Consider the following 24,767-nt stretch of genomic DNA (forward strand, 5'->3'; position numbering starts at 1 on the left):
TTAATTTCTACCAATAAGAAGACTGCAAGGTGATGACGGTGATATCTTTACTAATGGTTTTATACATGGATTAAGTCGAGGCGAAATCTCCTCTCTACAACGAGCATAAGAGTTTTCTAAGATGTAGAATCCCTGCTGAAATTGCCTTCCACGTTAAGATTGGAAAAAAAATATTTTAATCAAAAATAAATCAAATATGCCTAACTTGACTTAAAAATTCGATAATCTGACACTATTCTTAGCTAGAGCTTGATCTGAATCGTGTTTTGCTCTATTTTTAGGTTTTTAGTGTTTAATCTTCCTTTTTACTTGCCGTTTTGTTCATTTTTATTGCTTAAAATATCAGTCAAATTCTTATTTAACTATTCTAATAATCAATTCGTACTCAATTTTTACTTTAATTATTTATTAAAATATGATTTCTCAATAAGTTATTAATTAAAATTTAATTATCTCAATAAATTATTTAGAACCTGATAATTTATTTAAGTTAGACTAAGGTTTATGTTTAAATTGAAAAGACTGTGCTTCATTTAGCGAAAATCGTTTATTTTTGTAAAAAAAATTTTTCCTGTTTCACCTTTTTTTTAGTTTATGCGAAATTTATTTGAGCAACATGTATATTAAATTATCCAATTCTGATATAGTAAATACTAAAGAAATTTCCTCTTGAAACCTATATTTCTTCACCCCCATTATACCCGTACAAATTTCAGCCAGTTTTCAGTATATTTTGATAGAGCAAATTTGTTTTTATTAGCTGAAGTAAACACGAATAATTCGGAGCGTCGGGTATTTTGAAAAGAAGTTTAGTTTTTAAATTATGCAATTCAGTAGGCTATAGGCCTACCCTTATAGCTGGCAGCTTTATAAAATCAAAAAAAAACTAGCAGTACAGAAGCGTCTAATTATATGAAATATTTTATCTTAGTGCAGATTGTAATTATTTTAGGCCTACACATTGCTCATTTATGTGTTTCTTACTCGAGTAATATTTTTACCAATAGCGAACAATTGGGAACTATAACCAAACAATCTATCGGTACGTTTATATGTAGAATCTCACGGCGGATGTGAAATTATATCTCAAAAATAATATGTAAAATCTTAAAACCATTTAATCAGTTAAGATATATGGATTGAAACCCTGTGTATGTCCAATGGTGACTAAGTAAAACCCACAAGGAATTCACTTTTAATGTGAAGGTGTTTTTCGATTAACTGATTCTAATAAGACTTTAATATAATATTTATTTATTTAGTGCTGAAGGATTTGCTTAAACAATAGCCTTCTAAAAAGATGTTGATGCCAGTTCTTCATTATGCTTATATTCTTTGCCAAGCATTAACTGGAATCTACGGAGGCAAGCTTGGAAATCCTGCATCTAATGACCTTATTTGAAAAGCGAATATGAGGCACCAATGTTGACTTGCAATTACGGAAAAATCCTGAGACTAAGAACCTCTGCATTTCAGCCGTTAAACCCGGAACCCCATGAGAACGTCTAAGCCAGGAAATAGGAAAGACATCAGAAAATGAGTGGGTAGAGAGGTCTCCACTAGTCCTTGTTATGTCTTATTCCCTCATCGTAGTATCGTTTGCGTAAAACCGTGTGGTTATGACGCTGCACATGCGTTTCTTATACAGCACGGACTTGCGTAAACAATGAAGGCATGAAAAATATCGTAAAAAGTAGACCTCAAACTTAACAATGTAGGGTAAATTATGTTTATTTAATATCGATATGTTCGTTATCAAAACAAATTTGAAGAAATTTCTGTTTTAGATTTTCATTGTGAGTACCAATATTAGTGTATTTATTTAATTCTGTCTAATAGCTAAGAAGTTATAACCCAATTAATGCGTGAATTATTGTAGGTGTGTTTACTTTAAAGAACATGTGATTCTGCCGCGTTGTCTTTATTGCAGGAAAGTAAATGGACATTTTGGTCATCGAGTATTACAATAAGCTGCCCAGTACAGATACGACCGAGTAGCATCTATTTTATCATATCACAACCAACGAAGAGTACTCACCATGACTCCAGGCAACTTCATCCCAGCTTCGTCTACGACAACAACAGTTACCTTCGATCGTCGTTTCTTCGACCATGAACCATATTATGTATCAGGTAAAACTATCTTTGAACCTCAGTATCAAGTGCCTTAACGAACTATATAATCGCATGAACGCTGAGAAACCCATCGGCCAGTACAAGATATAAATACGTATATATCGCTGTTGATACTCACTATGGACCCCATAATAATTTGACAGTATAGCGATGATATTTGAAGCTAAACGATATTAAACGATATTTAAAGTTAAACGACACTTAAAGACATTTGAAGATATTTGAAGACGAAATTAAAGACAATTTGAATTTTAATTCTGAGAACTCCATCGATCAGCACACGATAGACGATATTTAAAGTTAAATGACACTTAAAGACAATTGAAGATATTCGAAGCAGAAATTAAATACAATTTGAACGTTAACTCTGAGAACACCACCGAGTAGTACAAGATAAACGATATTTAACGATGTTTGAAGTTAAATGACAGTTGAAGATGTTTGAAGTTGAATTCAAAGACAATATATTAAGAGAGTCACTATAATATTACGACAACCCGTTTCAAATGGCACAAATGAACAATTTTACGCGAGAATACATTCTCTATGTGCCTCAAAAATCCTAAAAATGATATGCTGAGAAGAAAAACACCAACACCTGTAGTGGGAAGAATCATTTCCCAGTTGACTATTAGAACGATATTCAACGGTCATTTCCCAGTTGACTATTAGGGAGAACTTAACGTATAAAGACAACTAGACTCGAACAGTTCCATGAAGAAATCATAACATAAATGCTTCAAAATTTTTGCCAAGACAAAAGGAGTGAAGGACAGTAATTTACAACAGAAGGGTGTAGTACACTAAGGACACAAAAGGTGATGAATAGATGTGAAGTTACACGTGTTACTTCCTAATAGCTTTGACAATGCAAAAATCTCAATAGTGAAAGTGTTTTAATGTCATCTGTGAATATGTTGAACCAAATATTGTATGTTATAAATCATTTATGTATGTACCACAAGTAGAATTAGGTGTAATATTATTATGTTATTCATTTAACGCTGTATAGATAGTATGTAGTACGTCATATAGACAGCAGAAAAAAAAGAGAACTAACGTAAAAGTAGAATAGTCCCAACCTTATTGGAAAAGTAAAAGTAATCAGTGTTAGATATAGAAAAAGAAAAAAAAAAAATCTTTAGTATAGTAGCTGACCTAGAACCAAAAATAATCTTAGTCCGGTAGATGAATTTTAGATAGGGATATAGAATAAAATAAGAAAAATAATTGAAAAATTTTAAAACTCCTGATGGGCAGTAACTAATGACGGGGCGTCATTATTTCATGGGAAGGTTGATATGTACCGGGAGTAAAACACGATATACTTTAAATACCAAAATAAAGTTACTTCTTTAATTCGGACTCATATAATTAAGCTAAATCTAGTTTCAAAAATGAAAAAGTCATTAATCAGCGAAGACAAGAAACTGCAGTCTTTGGATTTCGCTAAGACAGTGAGCAATAAGAAAAGTGCTACGCACAATATTTTTAAGGACGTTTAAACGATAAGAACCGTGTGAACGCCTAAATCATCAAAAATATTTAAGACGTATTATTGGACGAGGGTTCGTGTCCTTCGGGCCCGTGAGCCAATGGCAGGCAGTCCCTAGAGCGCAGGACGAAAGAACTGCGTTTGGGAGTGGGGAAAATGTGTTTTTTAATTGGAGTGTGAAGCTGGATCTAAAATAGCTCGTACGTCAAATAATCTCGATCACCATTTATTGTCTTTGAAGTGACCCATTGCTGTACAACTAAGCATGTAAGTTTAATAAATCCATTGTCTTTTTATAAGTGTTCGTTTCTCTTGTATGTCTGAGTCTAGTCCGATAATAGGTAACTAGTTCGCCAGTCTCCAAGGTAAATGCTCCCAAAGGAATCTGATCTCCAAGTGGCGCTATAGGAGAAATCTCTATCGCCACGAGCAAATCTTTTCTATTACTACAAACAATCCTTCAATGGTACAATGATAGTAAGGTTTTCACTGCGTATACGATACTAAACTGTGTTTTTTTTTGTTTTAGGGGGGGGGGGAAATACCTAGTTTAGATTAGGTTACGTTTTTAATATATGCAAGGCTTTACCCCCCCCCCCTCCCTAAACTAACTAAAAAAAACTGAATGGTTTTTCTCCAACATTTGTATCATAGGCAGCGTGATAGCGCTGCCTTAGTAAAGAACGACGTGGGCACAATGTATTATTTATTTTTCTTTTTTCTTCTTCTTCTTTCTTCTCCATACCCGGGCACTTCGTATTGAAGGACTTGTCGTAGAAACTTTGAAAAGGGCTTATTCGATTGGAAATTGGAGTAGCTAGTGCCCTTTTTAATAGTCTAAAGTGATTGGAGGGCAAGTAGCCCCCCCACGCCCATCACTCCCCCAAACACATCCAATCAAAATTTTGAGATAGCCATTTTGTTCAGCGTAAATGATTTCCATATAGAAAATATCTTTTTGATGAGGATACTCCCCCACAACCCTCGGGGCAAGGGTTTTAAGTTATAACCTGGGGGCAAATAAGTTTTTATAGAAGGCGTTGTCGTAGAAACTTCAAAAAAGCTCATTCGATTGGTAAGTCAAAGGGTTAGTGCCCTTTTAATAGTCGAAAGTGATTGGAGGGCAACTAGCCCCCCCCCCCACGTCCATCATTCCCCCAAACACATCCAATCGAAATTTCAAGACATCTATTTTGTTCAGCGTAGTTGATTTCCATATAGAAAATATCTTTTTGAGGAGGATACTCCCCCACAACCCTCGGGGCAAGGGTTTTAATTTATGCCCGGGGGCCATATAAGGTTTTTGTAGAAGGCGTTGTCGTAAAAACTTCAAAAAAGTTCCATTCGATTGGAAATTCAAAGAGCTAGTGCCCTTTTTAATAGTCTAAAGTGATTGGAGGGCAACTAGCCCCCCCCCCACGCCCACCGTTTCCCCAAACACATCCAATCAAAATTTTCAGATAGCCATTTTGTTCAGCGTAGTTGATTTGCAGATAGAAAATAAGTTTTGAGGAGGACAAACCCCTACAACCCTCGGGGCAAGGGTTTTAAGTTATGCCCTGGGGGCATATAAGGTTTTTTAGAAGGCGTTGTCGTAAAAACTTCGAAAAGGGCTCATTCGATTGAAAATTGGAGTAGCTAGTGCCCTTTTTAATGGTCAAAAGTGATTGGAGGGCAACTAGCCCCTCCAAGCTCATCATTCCCCCAAACACATCCAATCAAAATTTTGAGATAGCCAATTTGTTCAGCGTAGTTGATTTCAAGATAGAAAATATGTTTTTGAGGAGGACACTCCCCCACAACCCTCAGTACAAGGGTTTTAAGTTATGCCCTGGGGGCATGTAAGGTTTTCGAATAAGACGTTGTTGTAGTAACTTCAAAACGAGCTCATTCGATGAGAAATTCAAATGGCTAATGCCCTTTTTAATATTCGAAAGTGGTAGGAGGTCAACTAGCCTCCCTCTCACGTCAACCATTTACCCAAAAACATCCAATAAAAGTATTGAGATAACCACTTTGTTCAACGTAGTTTCAAGTTCTTTAAGTTGAGTCTTCGAGGATGATAATCCCCTCACAGCCCCCAGGGCAAGGGTTGTAAATTAGGCCGCTGGGGCACAGAAGGTTTTTATAGAGCGCGTTGTCGTAAAAACTTTAAAAAGAGCTCATTTAATTATAAATGAGAATTACCTGGACTCTATTTAATAGTCAAAAGTGATTGAAAGGCAGATAATACGCCATCCACGCCCACTATTTCCCGAAACACATACAATCAAAATTTTGAGATAACTATTTTGTTCCACGCAGTTAAAGTTCAGGAAATTATAGCTTCTAGCAGGAAACTCCCCCCAAAGTCTTCAGGGTAAGGGTTATAACTTTTGCCCTGGGGGCATATAAGTTTTTATTGAAATCTTTTTACTTGAAACTTGAAAAAGAACTCATTCGATTGGAAATTCAAAGGGGTAGTGCTTTTTTTAATAGCCGAAAGTGATTTGAGGGTAACTATCCCCCCTCTCTCGCCCACCTTTTCCCCAAACACATCCAATCGAAAAATTTTAAGATAGCCATTTTGTTCAGTGATGTGGATGTCCAGATAAAAATTATGTTTTTGAGGAGAGACACTCCCCCACAGCCCTCAGGGCAAGGGCTGTAAGTTATACCCTCGGGGCATATAAGGTTTTCATAGAACGCGTTGTCGTAGAAACTTCAAAAAGGGGTCATTCGATTGGAAATTGAAATGGCTAGTGCCCTTTTTAATAGTCGAAAGTGATTGGAAGGCAACTAACACCCCTTCCACGCCCACCATTTCCCCAAACATATCCAGTCAAAATTATCCATTCGATTGGAAATCGAAAGGCCTAGTGCCCTTTTTAATAGTCGAAAGTGATTGGAAGGCTTGACATATTTATAGTAAGGATTGATGAGGGTATAATGTATTATTTTTGTTGTTGTTGTTCTTAGACCAGGGCACTTCGTATCGAAGGAGTTGTCGTAGGAACTTCGAAAAGGGCTCATTCGATTGAAAATAAAAAGGGCTGATGCCCTTTTTAATAGTCGAAAGTGATTGGAGGGAAATTAATTCCCCTCCCATTTGCCTTTATGTTTAAAAACTAAATGTTGCCATAAGATTAAATCAAAATGCACTGTGTTAATGCTAATTCTCAATATGGCATCTCAGCAGTATCCCAAGAACGACTGAGGGTATTATGTTCAAACTTTCGGGGCTGCTTCTGCTCTTAAAATTTAACCAAATCAAAATAGCGTAAGTGTATGCAAGCTATCAAAGATAGTAAACAGATTTTCTTGCGAATGATATCAAGTTTTCCATTTCAGGTTGACTAGAGGAGGTATGAAACTAAATTAAACATTACTATTTCTGTCCAGATTATTAAGAGGGTGTATGTTGTTAAATATTGCTGAAAATTTTTCTCCAGCATATAAACAGTTGGCCAAACTATAAATTCTTAAAAAACGAAAAGATTTAAAGCATTATTTCCTTTTTCTCTGAAAAGACTATGTCAATATAAAACGAAGAGAAATTAATTAAAAAAACTTTTTCCACAAAATAAGTTTTTCAAAGAAAAGTAAAGTCCATTAAACAAAAAATGAGCAAAAAAAAAAAAAATCAAATAATAAACCAAGCGTGAAACTACCACAAATCTGCATCTATAAATAAATGAAACCCAAAACGAACAGGAATTACAATAAATAATCGAATCTAACTCAAAACAAGCAGAAATTAATATAAGTTGTGCTCAAAACCCTCTATGCCCTGAGGGCATATGAGAACGATGTCGGCACAATATATTATTATTATTATTTTCTTTTAAACCAGGGCACTTCGTATCGAAGAAGTTGACGTAGAAACTTCGAAAAGGGCTCATTCAATTGGAAATTGGAGTGGCGTGTGCCCTTTTGAACAGTCGAAAGTGATTGGAAGGCAACTAAAACCCCTTCCACGCCCACCATTTCCCTAAACACAACGAATCAAAATTTTTAGATAGCCATTTTGTTCAGCGTAGTTGATTTCCGGATAGAAATTATGTTTTTTCAGATCAAGGGTTTTAAATTATGCCCTGGGGGCATATAAGAACGATGTTGGCACAACGTATTATTTATTATTTTTTTCCTTTAGACCATGGCACTTCGTATCGAATAAGTTATTGTATAAACTTCGAAAAGGGCTCATTCAATTGGAAATTGGAGTGGCTTGTGCCCTTTTTAATAGCTGAAAGTGATTGGAAGGCAACAAACACCCCTTCCACGCCCACCATTTCTCGAAACACATCCAATCAAAGTTTTGAAATAGTCATTTTGTTCAGCGCAGTTGATTTCCAGATAGAAAATATGTTTTTGAGGAGGTCACTCCCCCACAACCCTTAGGGCAAGGGTTTTAAGTTATGCCCTGGGGGCATATAAGAACGATGTTGGCACAATGTATTATTTATTATTTTTTTTCCTTTAGAGCAGGGCACTCCGTATCGAAGAAGTTGTCGTAGAAACTTAGAAAAGGGCTCATTCAATTGGAAATCGGAGTAGTTTTTGCCCTTTTTAGTAGTCGAAAGTGATTGGAAGGCAACTAACACCCCTTCCACGCCCACTATTTCCCGATACACATCCAATAAAAATTTTGAGATAGCCATTTTGTTCAGCGTAGTTTATTTCCAGACAAAAATTATGTTTTTGAGGAGGACACTCCCCCACAGCCTTCAGGGCAAGGATTGTAAGTTGTGCCCTTGGGCATATAAGGTTTTTTTAGAAAGTGTTGTCGTAGAAACTTCAAAAAAGCCTCATTCGATTGGAAATTCAAAGGGATAGCGCCCTTTTTAATAGTCGAAAGGGATTTGAGGGCAATTAACCCCCCTCTCACGCCCACCTTTTCCCAAACACATCCAATCAAAATTTTAAGATATCCATTTTGTTCAACGTAGTTGAAAGTTCTAGAAATTAGGTCTTTGAGGATGACAACCCACCCACTCTCAAGCCCCCAGGGCAACGGTTGCAAGTTATGCCCTAGAGGAAAATCATGCTTTTATAGAAAGCGACGTCGTAAAAACTTCAAAAAGGGCTCATTTGATTGGAAAGTGAAATGGCTAGTGCTCTTTTTAATAGTCAAAAGGGATTGGAAGGCAACTAAGACCCCTTCCACGCCCACCTTTTCCTCAAGCTCATCCAATCAAAATTTTGAGATATCCTTTTTTTTCCGCGCAGTTTAAAGTTCAGGAATTATGTTTTTGAGGAGGACACTCCCCCACAACCCTCAGGGCAAGGGTTGTAAGTTATGCCCTGGGGGCATATGAGGTTTTTATAGAAAGTGTTTTCGTAGAAACGTCAAAAAAGGCTCATTCGACTGGAAATTCAAAGTGTTGGTGCCCTTTTTAATAGTCGAAAGTGATTGGAGGGCAACTATCCCCCCTCTCGCGCCCGCCTCTTCCCCAAACACATCCAATCAAAATTTTAAGATATTCATTTTGCTCAACGTAGTTGAGAGTTCTGGAATTTAGGTCTTTGAGGATGACAACCCCCCCCCCCCCCCACAGCCCTCAAAGCAAGGCTTGTAAGTTATGCCCTTGGGGCATATAAGGTTTCTATAGAACGCGTTGCCGTAGAAACTTCAAAAGGGCTCAATCGATTGGAAATTGAAATAGCTAGTGCCCTTTTTAATAGTCGAAAGTGATTGGAAGGCAACTAACACCCCTTCCACCCAGTTTAAAGTTCAGGAAATTATACCTTTGATTAGAAAACTCCCCCCACAGTCTTCAGGGCAGGGGTTATAAGTTATGCACTGGAGGCATATAAGTTTTTATTGAAATCTTTGTCGTAGAAACTTGAAGAAGTTTCCATGAAACCCAAAACGAACAAAAATTACAATAAATAACTGAGTATAACTCAAAACGAGCAGAAATTAACATAAGTTGGGCTCAAAACCCCTATGCCTTCCCAAGGCCACAACATAATTGCACTTTACTGAAAAAAATACAAATGAATGTGCATTGTCAGTTTAATAAACATTTACTGATATTTAGTAATCAAAATGTTAATACTATTTGATTTATTAAAGTTATAAAAGTAAAAAGTTTTATATTTTTTCAGTTAAGTGCAAACTATGTTCTGGCCTTGGGAAGGCATAGGGGTTTTGAGCCCAACTTATGTTAATTTCTGCTCGTTTTGAGTTTGAATTGGTTATTTATTGTAATTTTTGTTCGTTTTGGGTTTCATTTATTCATCGATGCTGATTTGCGGTAGTTTCACGCTTGGTAGATGATTTTATTTTATTTTTGCTCATTTTTGTTTTAATGGAGTTCTTTACTTTTTTTTGAAAAGCTTATTTTGTGAAAAAAGCTTTTCTAATTAATAGCCGGAAAAAGACTATTGAGAACCTTATAATTTATAGTGAAAACTTTCTTCCATTTTCCGCATAATACTTATGGAATTTCCAGCTCCAAGAGAATATTTTTTTTTGCAACGGTTTTGCGTTTTCAGTAAAGCGCTAGTTTTTAGAATTCTAAATATACTGGAAGCATCACGAGTCAATTTTATTTCAGCTGTTTTTGTAGATGTAGCTTGCATGATATGCGAAGCAATAATTTTTGTTCGTCTTAAGTTTCAACTTCACTCTTTACTTCTAAGAGAAAATGTGTTTTTCAAATTAATTTATGACCAGAATTGGACATTTCTCACTTTCTCTTTACTCTTTTTTCTGAAAGTAAAGTCTAAGATTTACACATCCTGGGCTACATGCTAAAGTACAGTTACTGCTGCAGCCATGATCCACCAGCGAAAGTTGGTCTATCTTCTCACAGAATAATGTGCTCTTTGAAAAATACCGCTTATTCCAAACACGGAATACAACAGAGTCTTTTCGATCCGCGAAACTCGTTGCAGTAGGACGAAATAGAAAAATAGTGACTAAGATATGAGCTTGGGAACCATATACGATCAAAGTGTCGACTTAGACTCAGATCAGGAGGTTTTCCAGTTGGCCAAAACATATGGGCAGAATATTGGGACACTAACAGATAAGAGGCTTCTGCTCATGTCACGAAAAATTTAGACTGACGAAAAGAAAGACAATTGTTACTTAAACTGACAATTGTTACTCTTGAAAAACTAAGTAACTTAGCCCACACAACCTCCACCACTCAACGTGAACTAGACCCATCAACTTAAAACCCCAGCGTAGAATTGGGAGGATACAAAGAAGCAAGCACAAGTGCCATGAAAAATGAGGGGTCGATGCATGATTTCTGGTGGGTGAAGCCGCTGATTGAACTAAGAAGGCATCGTCTATATCCAAAACGTAATATGGGAAAATTGACTGCATCGATGCGGTCAAGTTTGCCAGAAATGAATTTACGGAGCAGAAGTGATTATGCTGCTGATACCTTGTCATCTAGAATAGAGAGTTGGAGGAGTTTGAGAGAAAATTTAGGAACATGTGAAATTTTTGATGAGGTTATAACCTGGATTGAAACTGATTTGATTGCGAAAAATATTTATAAAAGTTCCGTGGTAGCTTCAAAAATGAAACTTATAATAGCTGTAGGCCCGTACCAAGTTTGTTAAGAAACCATGAAAGACTTATTGACGATTGTTTTGTCACTAAATGATACAGGAGAGGCTTCAGAACAATTTTATTAGTATGTTTCGTATAGCAGACGTTCATGCCCCCCATGATGTGGTGAATCCCAAAAAGCTCACTGGATCGTTGATATGCGATGCGTAAATCTTTAGACTGGAAAGCAAAATTTCAATCTTGAGGGGCTAAATGATGTCCATCGCGTATTTGATTCCAACTATTTTGTGGGACTCCTAGAAGAAGAAGTCAGCTTACGATCATTTGCGAATATCCAAAAATTCCAGGAGGTATTTTGGAATTGAGTGGCAAGGAGTATAATTTGTTATTTACGTTTTACCTTTTGGCTATTCCTTATATGGTTTCGCGTATCAGGAGGTTGGAAGTATGGTTGTTTCTGTATTAAGGAATATAGGAGTATTCACGAGTAGGTACGTGAATGACACTATTGTCAGAGAGTCTGATTTTCACGAAGCTGATTTTGCCATTGCTATCTCTGCGACTGTTCTAATTGGATTGGGGTACACTTTGTCCGAAAAGTCAGTTCTCCAGCCAACCCAGCGGATGAGACACTTAGGACTTATAATCAACACGAAAATACCTGCCTTCATTGTGCCAAAGGAAAAGATTGGAAAATGTGCATATTATTGAGAACCAATTTTCCTCAGAGAGGGTGGATTTCAAATACATTCAAAAGCTTATAGGCAAAGCCATGTCCTCAGTCCATTTTTTCCACGTGATCGTTTGTTTATTTCACGGTGTACAAGATCGGAAGCGAGTATGGAGCGTGAGTAGTCTCATCTCATGGGGCTCGGTGACAAATACAAAGAGGAGATTCGGTTCTGGCGTTTCCTGTGGGATGCTCCTAGAATTTTCCCTTGGCATTCAGAGGATTATGTTGCGCTAAAAGTCATTCAGATGCTTCCGATATTGCTTCGAAAGGCGGTATAAGTTTCCCTGGGTTAGAAATAGTAAATTTGCGGACTTTTCGGGAAAATGCTGTAAAAGATGGAAAGGTTTCAGTAAAAGAAGAACATGCTTTGAATAAGGTCCTTGTCTTCTATGGAGCCAGACTACAAATTACACAATAAATGCGTTCGTAGACAATTTGGCAGTTGTAAATCATAGGATGAAGGAATCTGGGGCCTCGCACAGCTTCGATTTGGCAATGAAAAAGTTTTTTGTGTACTGTGATGGGTCTCAACATATTCCTCAGAATATACCACATCCCAACACATTAGAATTTGGCAGACCCGAAATCAAGAACAATTGACGTTTCAGATTCTGTGCTCTCAAAAAATGCTTGGGAAAAAATTTAGTATTTCTATGGAGTGCCCTCTGGTCATATCTTTGACCTGATAGTCCTTGGTTCAAACGCCATGACAGACAAAAGGGTAGAAATTGCCTCATTTTAGCCCCTTCCCACCCCTGGAATGCGCAGGCATCGAATTTCTTAACTCTAAAAATACCTCCAAGAAACATTTATACTGTCCCAACGTTCTAAATAATTCCAGCAGCAATCAAACAGATAAGCAGATCTGGAGCAGGACAGTATACGCTGGTGGTTCCAGCGCTGCCGGTAACACCTTTGTTGTGGTCCAAGGTTTGTAAGCATGCAGAAAGCTGGTCGAAACTGGGCGAAAAGGAGGATGCTGGGCCACTCGTCAAAAGGGTTTCATAGAAAGGGCTTTAAAAACTGATTTGTTTGCCGTCGGGATATATGGGAGATAGGAAACCATGTTCATGCGTTTATATTTATTTTGCACTATGTACCATTAAGTTCTCCTCGCATCAGTTTTGTATTATCCAATTCCGAAAAAAGTACAAATAAATAGCGAATGAGCTTCTTTATAGGCTTATACACATTTCTAGGACTTCAAGCTGGATACACATAAAAAGAGAGTTGAATTGCAGTCAAATTTAAAAATGCTAAGTACGAAAAACAGAGAAATGACCTTTCTTATAATACTTTTATGACTTCTGAAAGAATATAAGTATCGGCCCTGCGCTTTTGCAAGGGAAAAACCCGGCCACTTTCCCTCGTGCTTTCTAGCAATTACAGATTCATATGTAGAATAGGGCTGCATGCATATGTAATAAAAAGGTATTTAAGAAATGTATTTTATTTACATCATGTTTAATGTTGAGTAAGTAGGAGGATTGAGATTTGAAAGAATGAACAAGTTGTGTTTGGGCTAAGAAGGCACATAGAGGAGGGGGTTGGGGACTCTGTTCCCCTCTGACACATAACCAAAGGTTCTGCGTGGTCCCGGTTCGGAATACACAGCTACGTTGCATCTCAGATTCTCTCGTCTTGTTATCATACCGCATATATGCAGCGGCTGGAGGACATTTGGTCTGTTTCCATATCTAAACCATTTCAACAATCGTTTTAAAAGTGGAACAGAGAGAGAGAGAGAGAGAGAGAGAGAGAGAGAGAGAGAGAGAGAGAGAGAGAGAGAGAGAGAGAGAGAGAGAGAGAGAGAGAGAGAGAGAGAGAGAGAGAGAGAGAGAGAGAGAGAGAGAGAGAGAGAGAGAGAGAGAGAGAGAGAGAGAGAGAGAGAGAGAGAGAGAGAGAGAGAGAGAGAGAGAGAGAGAGAGAGAGAGAGAGAGAGAGAGAGAGAGAGAGAGAGAGAGAGAGAGAGAGAGAGAGAGAGAGAGAGAGAGAGAGAGAGAGAGAGAGAGAGAGAGAGAGAGAGAGAGAGAGAGAGAGAGAGAGGGGGGGGGTATGAAAAGAGAAATGAATAGTGATTACGGACAAAGGCTAAGGTACGAAAAAAGAATCATGAATACAAAACCGTTGGATCTCTTGGTAAGTTACTTTTGGACTAAAAAAGTTTCAAAAGTCCCTGGGTAAAAATTCCCAGTAAATTTCTACTACCCTTACAATGAAATTCACCTGCAGACACCTAGAAAAATTGCTCGACCCCTTACAAATATTTTTCCTCCACATGAACATTGGCATTTCCCAATAGTAAGTGAGAAATGCCTGAAGGAAAAACATTGCTTAAAGCTAAGACAGCTAAAAGCTTGTTTTTATTTTTGTTTGTAGGTAATTTATTTGAATTTTGTGCTGTTGAAGGGCAAAGAATCATAGAATTTATAAGTAGAACTAGTAGCAATTTTCTGGGGGGGGGGGAGATCTGGTACTATTTCACTATTTTTCCAACAAAATTGCCTAGAGACTTCTTTGGACCAGTATGTAGAGGTATACCCAAGGCCGTAGCAAAGATGGGTTACTGGTTTCGAAATCCTCCCCCCCCCCCTGAAATTTTGCCCCACTCGTAAAAACACAACAGAATGACATATAAACAAATTTTTAATGCTTATTTTAAAGTTTTCTTCTAACCCACCCCCTGGAAAAGATTACTCCCCTCCCCTTCAAATAAAATCTTGGATACGCGCTTAGGAATACCCCAATATACTCTATGTGCTCGAATATATTTAAGGAAGAAAATGTTTCCTTGATCTAGATTGCCGGAAACACTGATTAATTTGCTTATCAGCATCCGTAAATAATACTTAAAATGTCACTCGCTCAATTGATTTTTTAATTTTTCGAAGATAATGCAATGGAAGTGAGGTGTATAAGGAAGTATCCAATCGAAGCAAAACAAGAATTGCAAAATCATACTAAGTTCAGTAGAATTTCACAGAAATGTTTACCCAGAATCACAAATCCTAGGATTGGATATCTGATTTGCGCAACCTTTATTTAAACATCAAAATCCAATGAACAATTTGAATCAGGAGATAACAAATATAGAAAAACACACTGTCACGGGTTATAAATAAATATGGTAGCTAATAAAAGAATAACACCAACAAAGATAAGAAAAAAAAAAGAGTAAATAGATCCAAGTTAAAACCTTGTAAAACAAAAATAATATGTCTACATGAATTTATCGAATTGCACTGAAAACTGACCATGTACATCATCCGAACATTGACCGAAAATCTGATGACCTAACATGACAGACATAAAGAAAAAACACTGGAGCGCAATTCTTATATTTTCGGTACGCAGCGAAACTCAAAAAACTTTCTTTGATACTATTAAGGGGATTCGAAATAAAACTTACTGCTCCTGAATTAGCATTGTCAAACTCTTCTAATATGATAATTTTTTTTTAACAGATTTTTGAAACCTCCAGTTAATATAGGACATCAACGAAAATTCACGGTTTAGTCAATTTAGCGGTATTCTGCGCTTTCCAAAGGCTCCTCTTTTTGTGTGACCCTCACAGATCGAACAATAAACGAATGGTGGAAGTTTTTCAACCAAAAGAAATTTTTGAAAAGACCTTAAAGTTAAAAAAAAAGTTTCGAGTTTGAAAGCTACGCTACTGGATTTTATATTAAAAAGATCCAATTTTCAGAAAAAAAACATGTAAACATAAATTTATTAACGCAGCCTTCCATAGCGTGAAAAATGTTTCCCTTGCTTACATTTCCCGGACACAAACAAAATTGTCAGTTTTACTGCGTAAACGAACAGTTTTGGTAACTACCTGTTTCTTAGACTAGAAATGTGGGAAGGTACACTGGAGCTAAACCCCAAACTAGCCCATTTCGGCTTCTTGGAACTCCAGAAAGAATCACCGCAATCCTTTTCTTAAGACTTCTTTTGCTCAATTACGCATTATGGTCTGCTTTCTATGTCACCACCTTTTCTAGATTCACGAGCTATCGGAAATGGCTGGGCATAGTGAGCATACTGGACATATGACGTGACGGAATGCTGAGTCCCTGTATGGCGACGCAGATCTACTTTTCTCTAGAAAAAAAGGGTAAAAATTTAGTTTATTTTACCCTTTTTTCTGCAAAACTGCAAGGATTGTCAGTACCTGACCTATCCTTTTCTCAGTCGTCTAATTAAACAGTTGGTGGTAACGAACTGTTGTAAGGAGCGACGCAGCTCAATAGTAACCGAAACTCTAGAAACTAATTTTGACATCAATATATACATAGGAAATTGGCTTATTATGCTGATTCCAAATATACAGGATTCGTTAAGTACAGGGCTACCCTCAGGGGCGAATCTCCAGTATTTTTATGGGGGGGAGAGGGGCCCATATCTGGATAGTCAAATGGCATGGGATGTACAAGATTTTTTTCTCCACATTATTGGAGGGGGGAGGCAACTGCCCCCCTTGTCACCCCCAAACGACGCCCCCTGGTTACCCTTCAAAAGCTACGAGCCAGAGAAAATTTGCTTGATTTTCCAAAAATGAGGAAAACGTCTCCTAAAAGTAAATGAATCTTAATGAAAATCACACTAACTAATTCGGCGTGTCAAAGAACCTTCCTGTAGAGGTTTCAAGCCTCTGACTACAAAAACGTGGAATTTTATAAAAAAAAAATTCCAGAATGCGTGCGTATTTATTTAATATAATGCTGATGTGTTTATTTGATGTGTGCATGAATGCCAGAATGCGGATGTGCGTTTATTTGGTTTTTTTTTCTGTTCCCCAGAGGTGATTACATCGAATCAATGGTCCTAGACGATCGGCTAAGGGCTCGTTCGAAGGGAAACTAAAGTTCTAGTGCCATTTTTAAGTGACCAAAAGGATTGGAGGGGAGTAAGACTATGCTAATTCTTAACCAATGCTGTTTTTTCTACCATGCCAAGAAATTCTACCGCTAAAATCTGAGTCATACTAAGCTTGATTTTTTATCTGATAATTTCTAGATCAAAGAAAAAATGGCTTAACTTTTTTTTACATTTTTGTTTAGTATTTTGGATAAAAGATTAAATTAAGTTATTCGAACTTGTCAGTTCAATTTTTCTTTTGGTTCATTGTTTCTTTTGTTCGCTTAACTAGCGACTCGTCTCAGTAGTAAAAGAAACTTGAAAAAACAGAATTTTGACATCAGTAGGTACATCAAAAGAGTGTTTTTTTATGCTTATTCCAAATATATAAGATTCATTAAGTTTAGAGTTACCCATCAAAAGCTACGAGCCTGAGAAAACTGCCTGATTTTCCAAAAAGGAGGTAACGCCTCCAAAAAGACAAAAAAGTTTTTATGAAAATTGCACCGTCAGATTCAGCATACCAGAAAAACCTACTGTAGCTTAGAGGTTTCAAGTTCCCATCAGCAAAAACACGGATTTTTTTCTTTTGCCAGAAAAAACATCCCGAATGCGTATTTATTTATTATTACTTTATCGCAAGGATGATCATATCGAACCAATGGCCCTAGGAGATCAGGAGAGGGCACATTCAAACGCAAATTAAAAGTTCTAGTGCCCTTCTTAAGTGACCAAAAAGATTGGAGGGTGACTCGACCACCTCCCATGTCCCCTTTTCCCCTAAATCATCCGATCAAAACTTAGAGACAGCCATTTTGTTCAGCGCAATTAAGAGGTCCAATAACTATGCCTTTGGGGGTAACATGACCTCCCACAGCCCCTGGGGAAAGGGCTATAAGTTATAAAAAATTTTTATAAAATGTTTTTATAAAAATGGCTATAAGTTATAAAATGTTAACACATAGTATTTGTTATTGGGAAGTATACAGCCATTTTTGGGGGGAGGGGGAATATTCTGCTGGGGGTGGGTTTACACGGGGAGAATTTTCCATGGGGAGTGAAGTTTCCGGGGGTGGACTTTGTAGGAGAGATTTTGCGATTGGGGTATTTGTCAGAATTCCTTTACGAAACTCTTTTTATTTGTCTTACTTCCTCTTTGCCGACTCAATCTTGCATGTGGAGATGTTCTGGGGAAAGTGTTCTGGGAAATTTTCAGTTGGGTTGGTATTGTCTGGAGGATTTTTTGTGTGGGTAGGGAGGATTTCCGGTGGAGAAATTCTTCATGGGGGAATTTTCTGCGGAAAAAAGTGTCCATTGGGAAATTTCCACGGGAATAACTTCCCACGAGGGGGGGGAGGGGGGTCTGTGAAAATATTTCCATGGAAGGAGGTATTTCCGGCATGATCTGAAAAATGATTAGAAATCAAAATCTTCTTCAAATGAAAGTATGCTAATGAGAATTTGTTCAGCAAAGATGGAATTGTCCAAAGTGAAATTTTCGGTGGGGGGGGGGGAGGGGAGGGGGTATTTTACGTGGGAGGAAATCTCCACGGAGGAGTCTCCCGTGAGGGGAGGACATTTGTCATAGAGGGGGAGCCAGATTTCTTGGCATTATTTGAATACAATTAGAAATAAAATGAAAAAAAAAGTTTTTTTTTTCAATTAAAAGTAAGGAGCAAGATTAAGACTTAAAACAAACATAAATTATTCAGTATATGAGGGGTTTTCCCCCCTCCTCAATGCCTCGCTCTTTACATTAAAGTTTTTTTTACTTTTAAAAGGCATTTTATTATTCTAATTAAATTGCCATCGTGTTTCAGGAGTCATTCTTACAGAATTGGGACAAAAAGCCAAACTTGAGCGTAAAAAAGTAAGGTATTTAGGGGGGGGGGAGCCCCTCATATACGGAATAATTTCTGTTCGTCGTAAGTTTTCATATTGATCCTTACTCTCAGTTGAAAAACTTATTTTTTCATTCAATAGCACTGAGAGACAAGTCCAATTTTTTTTACCTGCTTGTCAAATTGGTTTGCGCTGGGTTCGAACCAGGGTATTGATAGGATTCTACTATCCGAGGGGATGACCTAATTTAATGAAAGAGGAGATCCTAAACTGTAGGCAAAGTTATATTTTCCTACTTTATAAAATTCACTGGGACATATTATTTCGTAATAAGAATGGAACTTGAACTTTCCTCAAACCCCTGGCAATGCCTCTGGTTGATACATGGCTTTTAGGTTTGGTGTCCGTATTAGTTTAGGGGGATGTTGAATTAAATCAAAAGGCACTATGAGCATCCAGTTCGTCAAAATGGCGTATTTGAAATATTTTAGGAACGGCTATGGATATCAAGTTGAAAATTTCAGGGCATGTTGACAGGGATATTGAACTAAACCAAAGACGCAATGTGCACCCAGGCTGTCAAAATCACGTATCTGGAATGTCTCAGGAGCCTCTGAGGGCAATAAACTGAAACTTTTAGGAAAAATTTGATTACACCAAGTTAAAGGACACTATGTGCCTCCAGGTTGTCAGAATGGCGTATATGCAATTTTTCAGGAACGGATAAGGGTATTCAGTTGAAAATGTTAGGTAATGATGAAGGGGATGTTGAACTAAACCAAAAGAGAATATGAGCACCCAGGTTGCCAAAATACCGTATCTGCCATATCTCAGAAATGGCGTAGGGTATTAAATTGAAACTTTTAAGGAATATTGGGGAGGGGGCAAAGTGGAACCTGAATTATGGCTTGGGGAAAGGCTAGAGCTAAAGCAAAAGGCACTATGTGCATCCAGGTTATCAAAATGCCTACCTATCACAGGAGCAGGAATTAACGGTTTAAGGGGCCCATTTGAAAATTTGAGGGAAGATTGGAAGGGGGAGGGGGTCAAATTTTTTTTAAATGTTTAGTTGGGGGCCAAGAGGAGCTTATCAAGGACAATAAATTTGTGAGGTAAAATGTGGCTCTCTTGATTCATAGTGCGGAAAATTCTTTTTTTTATGCTGATAACCTTCAAAATTTCAGGCCAGGAAAACACCTCAATTAAAATTCCAGAACCAAGGATGCCTCAATCAGGAGAAAAATCTGGTTTCATTGATTCTTGACATTCTGTTTTTACTAATTTTTTAATTGGCCAAAGAAAAAAAATCACGGCAAAACCATTTTATGAATGAGCTGAAAATGCATGTATTTGAACAAACAGGCACTTAAAACAAGATATAATCCAATAAGAATCTTAAAGAAGGTCGATCGATTTTCGTCTATATTCAATGTTGCAACAAGAGGAGGGTAAGGATGGCCTTAGCCCTTTTAAAGGGTGAAAATTGTGCAGATTAGCAATCCATTGGAAAAAGTGTTTAACCTGCCTGATATCCATCCGTACAAAATTCTATTGTAAAAGTATTACTAAAATTCTTGGCAGAATTTTGTCCAAAATAAAACTAACAAGCCAAAATCTTAATTCTTAAGAAGAAATACCGAAAAACTTTACAAATATCCCTTTTATTAACCAAATAAAAACAACGTCAATGAATACGAACAGAAATTACTTGAAAAATATTGTATAAATTTTTTTTTTTTTTTTTTTTAAGTAAAAGTGAAGAGTAAAGTATGAAAAAGTACAGAGCCTAAATTGAATAAAAACAAACAGAAATTAAGTCAATTAATAATTCATATTTGAACAGATATAACTATGAATGAATAAACGAGACCAAAAACGAACAGAAACTACAACAAATAATCAAATCAAACTTAAAACAAACAGAAATTACCACAGACAGGAGTAGGGTAAAGGGCCCTCAAAGCCTTCTGATAGCCAGAACATCATTTGTGCTTACTAAAAATAAAGTATATTTCAAACATTTTCTCTTTGATAACGTTAATAAATCCAAAATTGCTGAGACTTCCTGGAACGAATACCATTATATATTAAACAATCAGTCTCCTTTGATTATTTCTTTTCAGTAATCTTGGGTATAATAATTTTTTTTTTTTGCTATGATTGTTGATTTTTGACAAATAAAATGCACAGCGTTTTCAATAAAATGTAATGACATTCAAGCCCTTTAGTAGTCCCGGAAGCCAAGCCGCGGCGACACGACAGCGATGAATGTGGGATTTAGTATTGGCGGAGGCGCGCCGCCAGGCACGCCGAAAATGTTTTGGTGGTTCGCCGCGGTGTGCCAATTTTTCTGATTGAAAATAATAAATAAAATCCCATTTCACCAGGCACGTTCAATCTCAACTTGATTTTAGTAAGTATTTTTAGCTGGTTGGCTAAAAATATACAAGAACAATATGACAAAACAGGGATTTGTTGGGCCGTAGGGAAAGGGTTCATGTTCACCGTCAATCAGACTAAGTAGAATTCTCCTTTTTAGCCACTAGACACACAGAAACCTATGTTTTGTTTATGTTTAGCATCGCATCGTTCCTATAAAATCCTGTGTTTACTCATTTTCTTCTTGTTAATGATTTGGGCTAATCTCTGTATAACTTTCAAAGTTTGAAGTTCAAACATCTTCTGTTAATCAAATACATACGAAAAGGAAGTGAAAAAATAATAATAACAGCAAAAAAAAAAAAAAAAAAAAAAAAAACACTGTATACTAGTCAGACACCATGGAATCAAAAATTTAACACCAAAAATTTAAAATCAACGGTTAAAAGGAGGTTATTTCAGAGATGCCACTCAGAACAAGTTTAGTTTTGTCATGGATAAAAGTGAGTTTGTTCACTCTACTTGGAACCGGCATTGATCTTTTTACAGCCACTATCAGTCCTGTCGTGCTAAAAAGCCGTTCAGCTGGTGCACTTGTGGCTGGTACAGCCAGAACTTGACGAACGTAAACTGCCACCCAAGGGATCTGACGTTTGTATTTTTTCCAGAAGGTTAATGTCTGGTTTTTATTTTCAAATAAGTTCAACCGGTTGGCTTCAGTAGCCAACGAGAAATAAAGACCAACCTGACGCCGGATCGTCAGATTGATCTCTTCCTGTTCTGCAAGTGAATGAGCATCCTGACCGTTGATCGGTTGGAGTAGTGTTTTTTTTATTGTCCATTTCTTAGTGCCAGCAGATGAATAGAGCCTTTTCGCAATTGGTTCTGATGGTACCTCATTGTCGCTTGGAATTTCCACATCACTCACGTTTTCATTTTCTGTCTCTTGTGCATTACCGGTGCTAGAACCAGCAGCACCCACATTTACCCGTCACCAATCTCTTCAACAAATTCTTTGAGCTCATTTTCTGTCACAATTATTTTTTATCATGTCAAAGAGTAAATATCGTTGGTTTTGAGACGATTCAAGGAGGTGCTCATCATTGTTTTTAGTCTAAAGGTCTCAAAATTCAATAGCGCTGCTGAGACCATCAAATAGTCTTGAGAAAAACGCTGATCAAACTTGGCCCTCAAGTTTTGCTTAAGCTCTGCTATTGAGAAATTTCATCTCCCTTTTCTTCCAATTGTGCCTTTAACATTCCTCTACATAACAAAGTAACGTTCACTGTCGGAAAGGACTCACCTTCAATTGCTTGCATTGTAGTAAGAAAAGCAGAAAGCAACATGCACAGGGCAGTCTTGAGCTCGGGATCATCTTCGTCCAAAACTAAGTCAGGTTTGCCAATTTGACAAAGGAGAGTCGATACAACAGCTTTATGGTTTAAAATGCTTTCAAGCATTGTATATGTTACTTTGTTGCGTTCCACCGCGTGAGAAGATCTCTTTTGAGCATCCTGTAATGGTCATTTCTTCCACTGCAGGGTATCTCCTCAGCCACATGAACAATGGGCAGCTCTGAGTCTGCATCTAAAACCTGATCAAGCTTGCTCAGTTCTTCAATCGCAAAAAAAGCTTCATATTTCTGTTTTTCGAATTCGCGGCTTAAATCAGAGCCTCTGTAAGTCAAGGCTCTGACAGTAAGTCTAGCCTTTTTCACCAAATCACAAACCTCTGTAACTTTTGACACTTTATCAACTGTGATCATATTGTGAAGCCCGTGTACAACACAATCTCTTGACTTCGCATCCAGAATTGTACAGACTCTAACTACATTTGCACCTCTATTACGCACCAAAGTTATGTCCGTCCCTCCAATGTCAATAAAGCTTAACACAGGCCCGATATTCCTTTCTAGTGTTGTCAGCTGTATGTCACTCATCATCAAAACAGTTGGTGGAAAATAGTTATATTCTTCATCTCAAAATTTGAAGTGATGTACATGAGTCTGTGACACTGATAGTTAAGATGAGGGTGTGTATCCGTCCAGATATCCATAGCCATAGCTCCACTTCTAAACTCTGCCCTGTTGCCAATGATCTTTTTCACTGTTGTGAACGTTGCATCATATATGTCCTGCAAGCAGGAAATGGCCATGTTTCTTTCACTTGGCAGGTCTTTTGCACCTGCAATAATATCGTACTTTGCACAAAACTGTGAGAAGCCTATTCCCTTTACAATATTGAGGGGAAGATTATCCTGTGCACACAGCAAAGAAGATCTCTGCCAAGAGCATACTTTGTTTCTGAAACCATACTAGCATTGGACCTTGGGGTCCCATGGAATGTTGCAAATAGGCTTCATCTTTGTGTCTGCTGAAATTATGTTGATAACAGTTTTTATATTTAAGAAACAGATTAGTCGGGATGACGGTTGAAGCCTGGAGGATTATATCGAAAAGAGAAAAAGAGAGAAAACAAAGGCGGCGTATTAGTGACGCCGCCACCGTAAGAATCAAAAGCGGTTTCAGCGAGATGATGCTAGCTTGGCGGCGAGCCACCGTTTTTTTCCGCGGCGTGTCACCGACTTTTCGGCGCGACTTTTGTTATATTGTTGTTGATGATATTACAAATTGAAACATGCTGTTTGAAATAAAATTGTTTTCAATAAAGCGCAAATGACACTTAGATATTGTTTTACTTTTGTTTATGTTCCCGTTCTATTTATTGTCATTCTTTAACAAAAGTAACAGGTATGGGAGAAGGAGGGGGTCGTTCCTGCCACATTGTATTTCGTTAGCTGGTAAAACAGGTCAAAACCGTGTAATAATGTTGGAAATTGCCATAATTTTACCTCATTTTTACTTATTTTCCCTCAACTTTAACTTCATTTAAACCAACTTTATGGCGATCTCAGTAGGCCTACAGTTTTGTTGTACGTATACATATTTTTTTTTACTGTTTTACCGTTTTCCAATTTTTACAGTTATTTTGCCATTTTTTGTCTGATACAACAGTTGGCAAAAGAACATCAACTGCCAGACGACCAAAATACCCCCCCCCCCCCTATAACTGTTTTTCATACGCTCCTCTTATTTCAAACTTTTGGCAAAATTTACCCCGTCGTCCTTTTTCCCTGACTAAAGAAGAACCAGTGTTATACTTTTTCATATTTTAAATGCTACTTCATTAGGGAACATGATATTGGAATAAGTCTGTAGATTTTAGACTGCCAAATTGTTATCATAACTGTTTCATACAAAGTTCACACGCATGTTATACACAGGGTTGCCACCATGGTCAGTTCCTAAAGTGCCACAATTCCTCAAATTTGTGTGCTACACAGTAATTTTCGGTGCTAAAGTAGAAAAAACTGACCGTAATAGTGATAAAATAGTGCTAAAATAGCACTTTCGTGTTATTTTGGCGCTATTTTAGCAACCCTGAGCACGTGCTAGAGTACTAAACATAATGAAATAGTGTTAAAATAGCAGTTTCGTCCCACATTTTGCAACCCTGGGTATACGCACTTCAAATGTGGTTTGTTCTGACGTAACTATCACAAGCATTATGGTCATGTAAAATTTATTTACAACCAACCGATGTCTGTCTACTGACAAAGAACATAGTTACAGGACCTAAGGAATATCTACTGAAAAACAGGAATCCTATTGAAAATGCCATATTCGCTCTTTTCTTATAGTACCTACCCAAACCACCAGAGAAGTCTGCTAAAATTTTAGTTTTGGGCACAATATAAGTATATACCAGTAGCGAAATCTTTTTCCAAACATGACACACATTTCATAGCGC

At 37.3% G+C, this 24,767-nt stretch overlaps 1 protein-coding gene across 2 annotated transcripts in view; it reads right to left on the minus strand.

Annotated features, from left to right (window-relative positions):
* Positions 1 to 14,922: 14,922 nt before the first annotated feature.
* LOC148953088 (uncharacterized) overlaps positions 14,923 to 24,767 on the minus strand; it is a 106,822-nt gene continuing 96,977 nt past the window's right edge. For both annotated transcript variants that reach the window (XM_089088293.1, XM_089088291.1), the window contains exon 5: positions 14,923 to 15,981. In XM_089088293.1, coding sequence (XP_088944419.1) covers positions 15,847 to 15,981 — 135 coding nt within the window. In that variant the 3' untranslated portion in view covers positions 14,923 to 15,846. The remainder of the gene's footprint in view (positions 15,982 to 24,767) is intronic.

The sequence above is a fragment of the Artemia sp. Qi Xiang Cuo genome, chromosome 4 (genome assembly GCF_049724085.1).
Source record: "Artemia sp. Qi Xiang Cuo chromosome 4, ASM4972408v1, whole genome shotgun sequence".
Lineage (NCBI taxonomy): Eukaryota > Metazoa > Arthropoda > Branchiopoda > Anostraca > Artemiidae > Artemia > Artemia sp. Qi Xiang Cuo.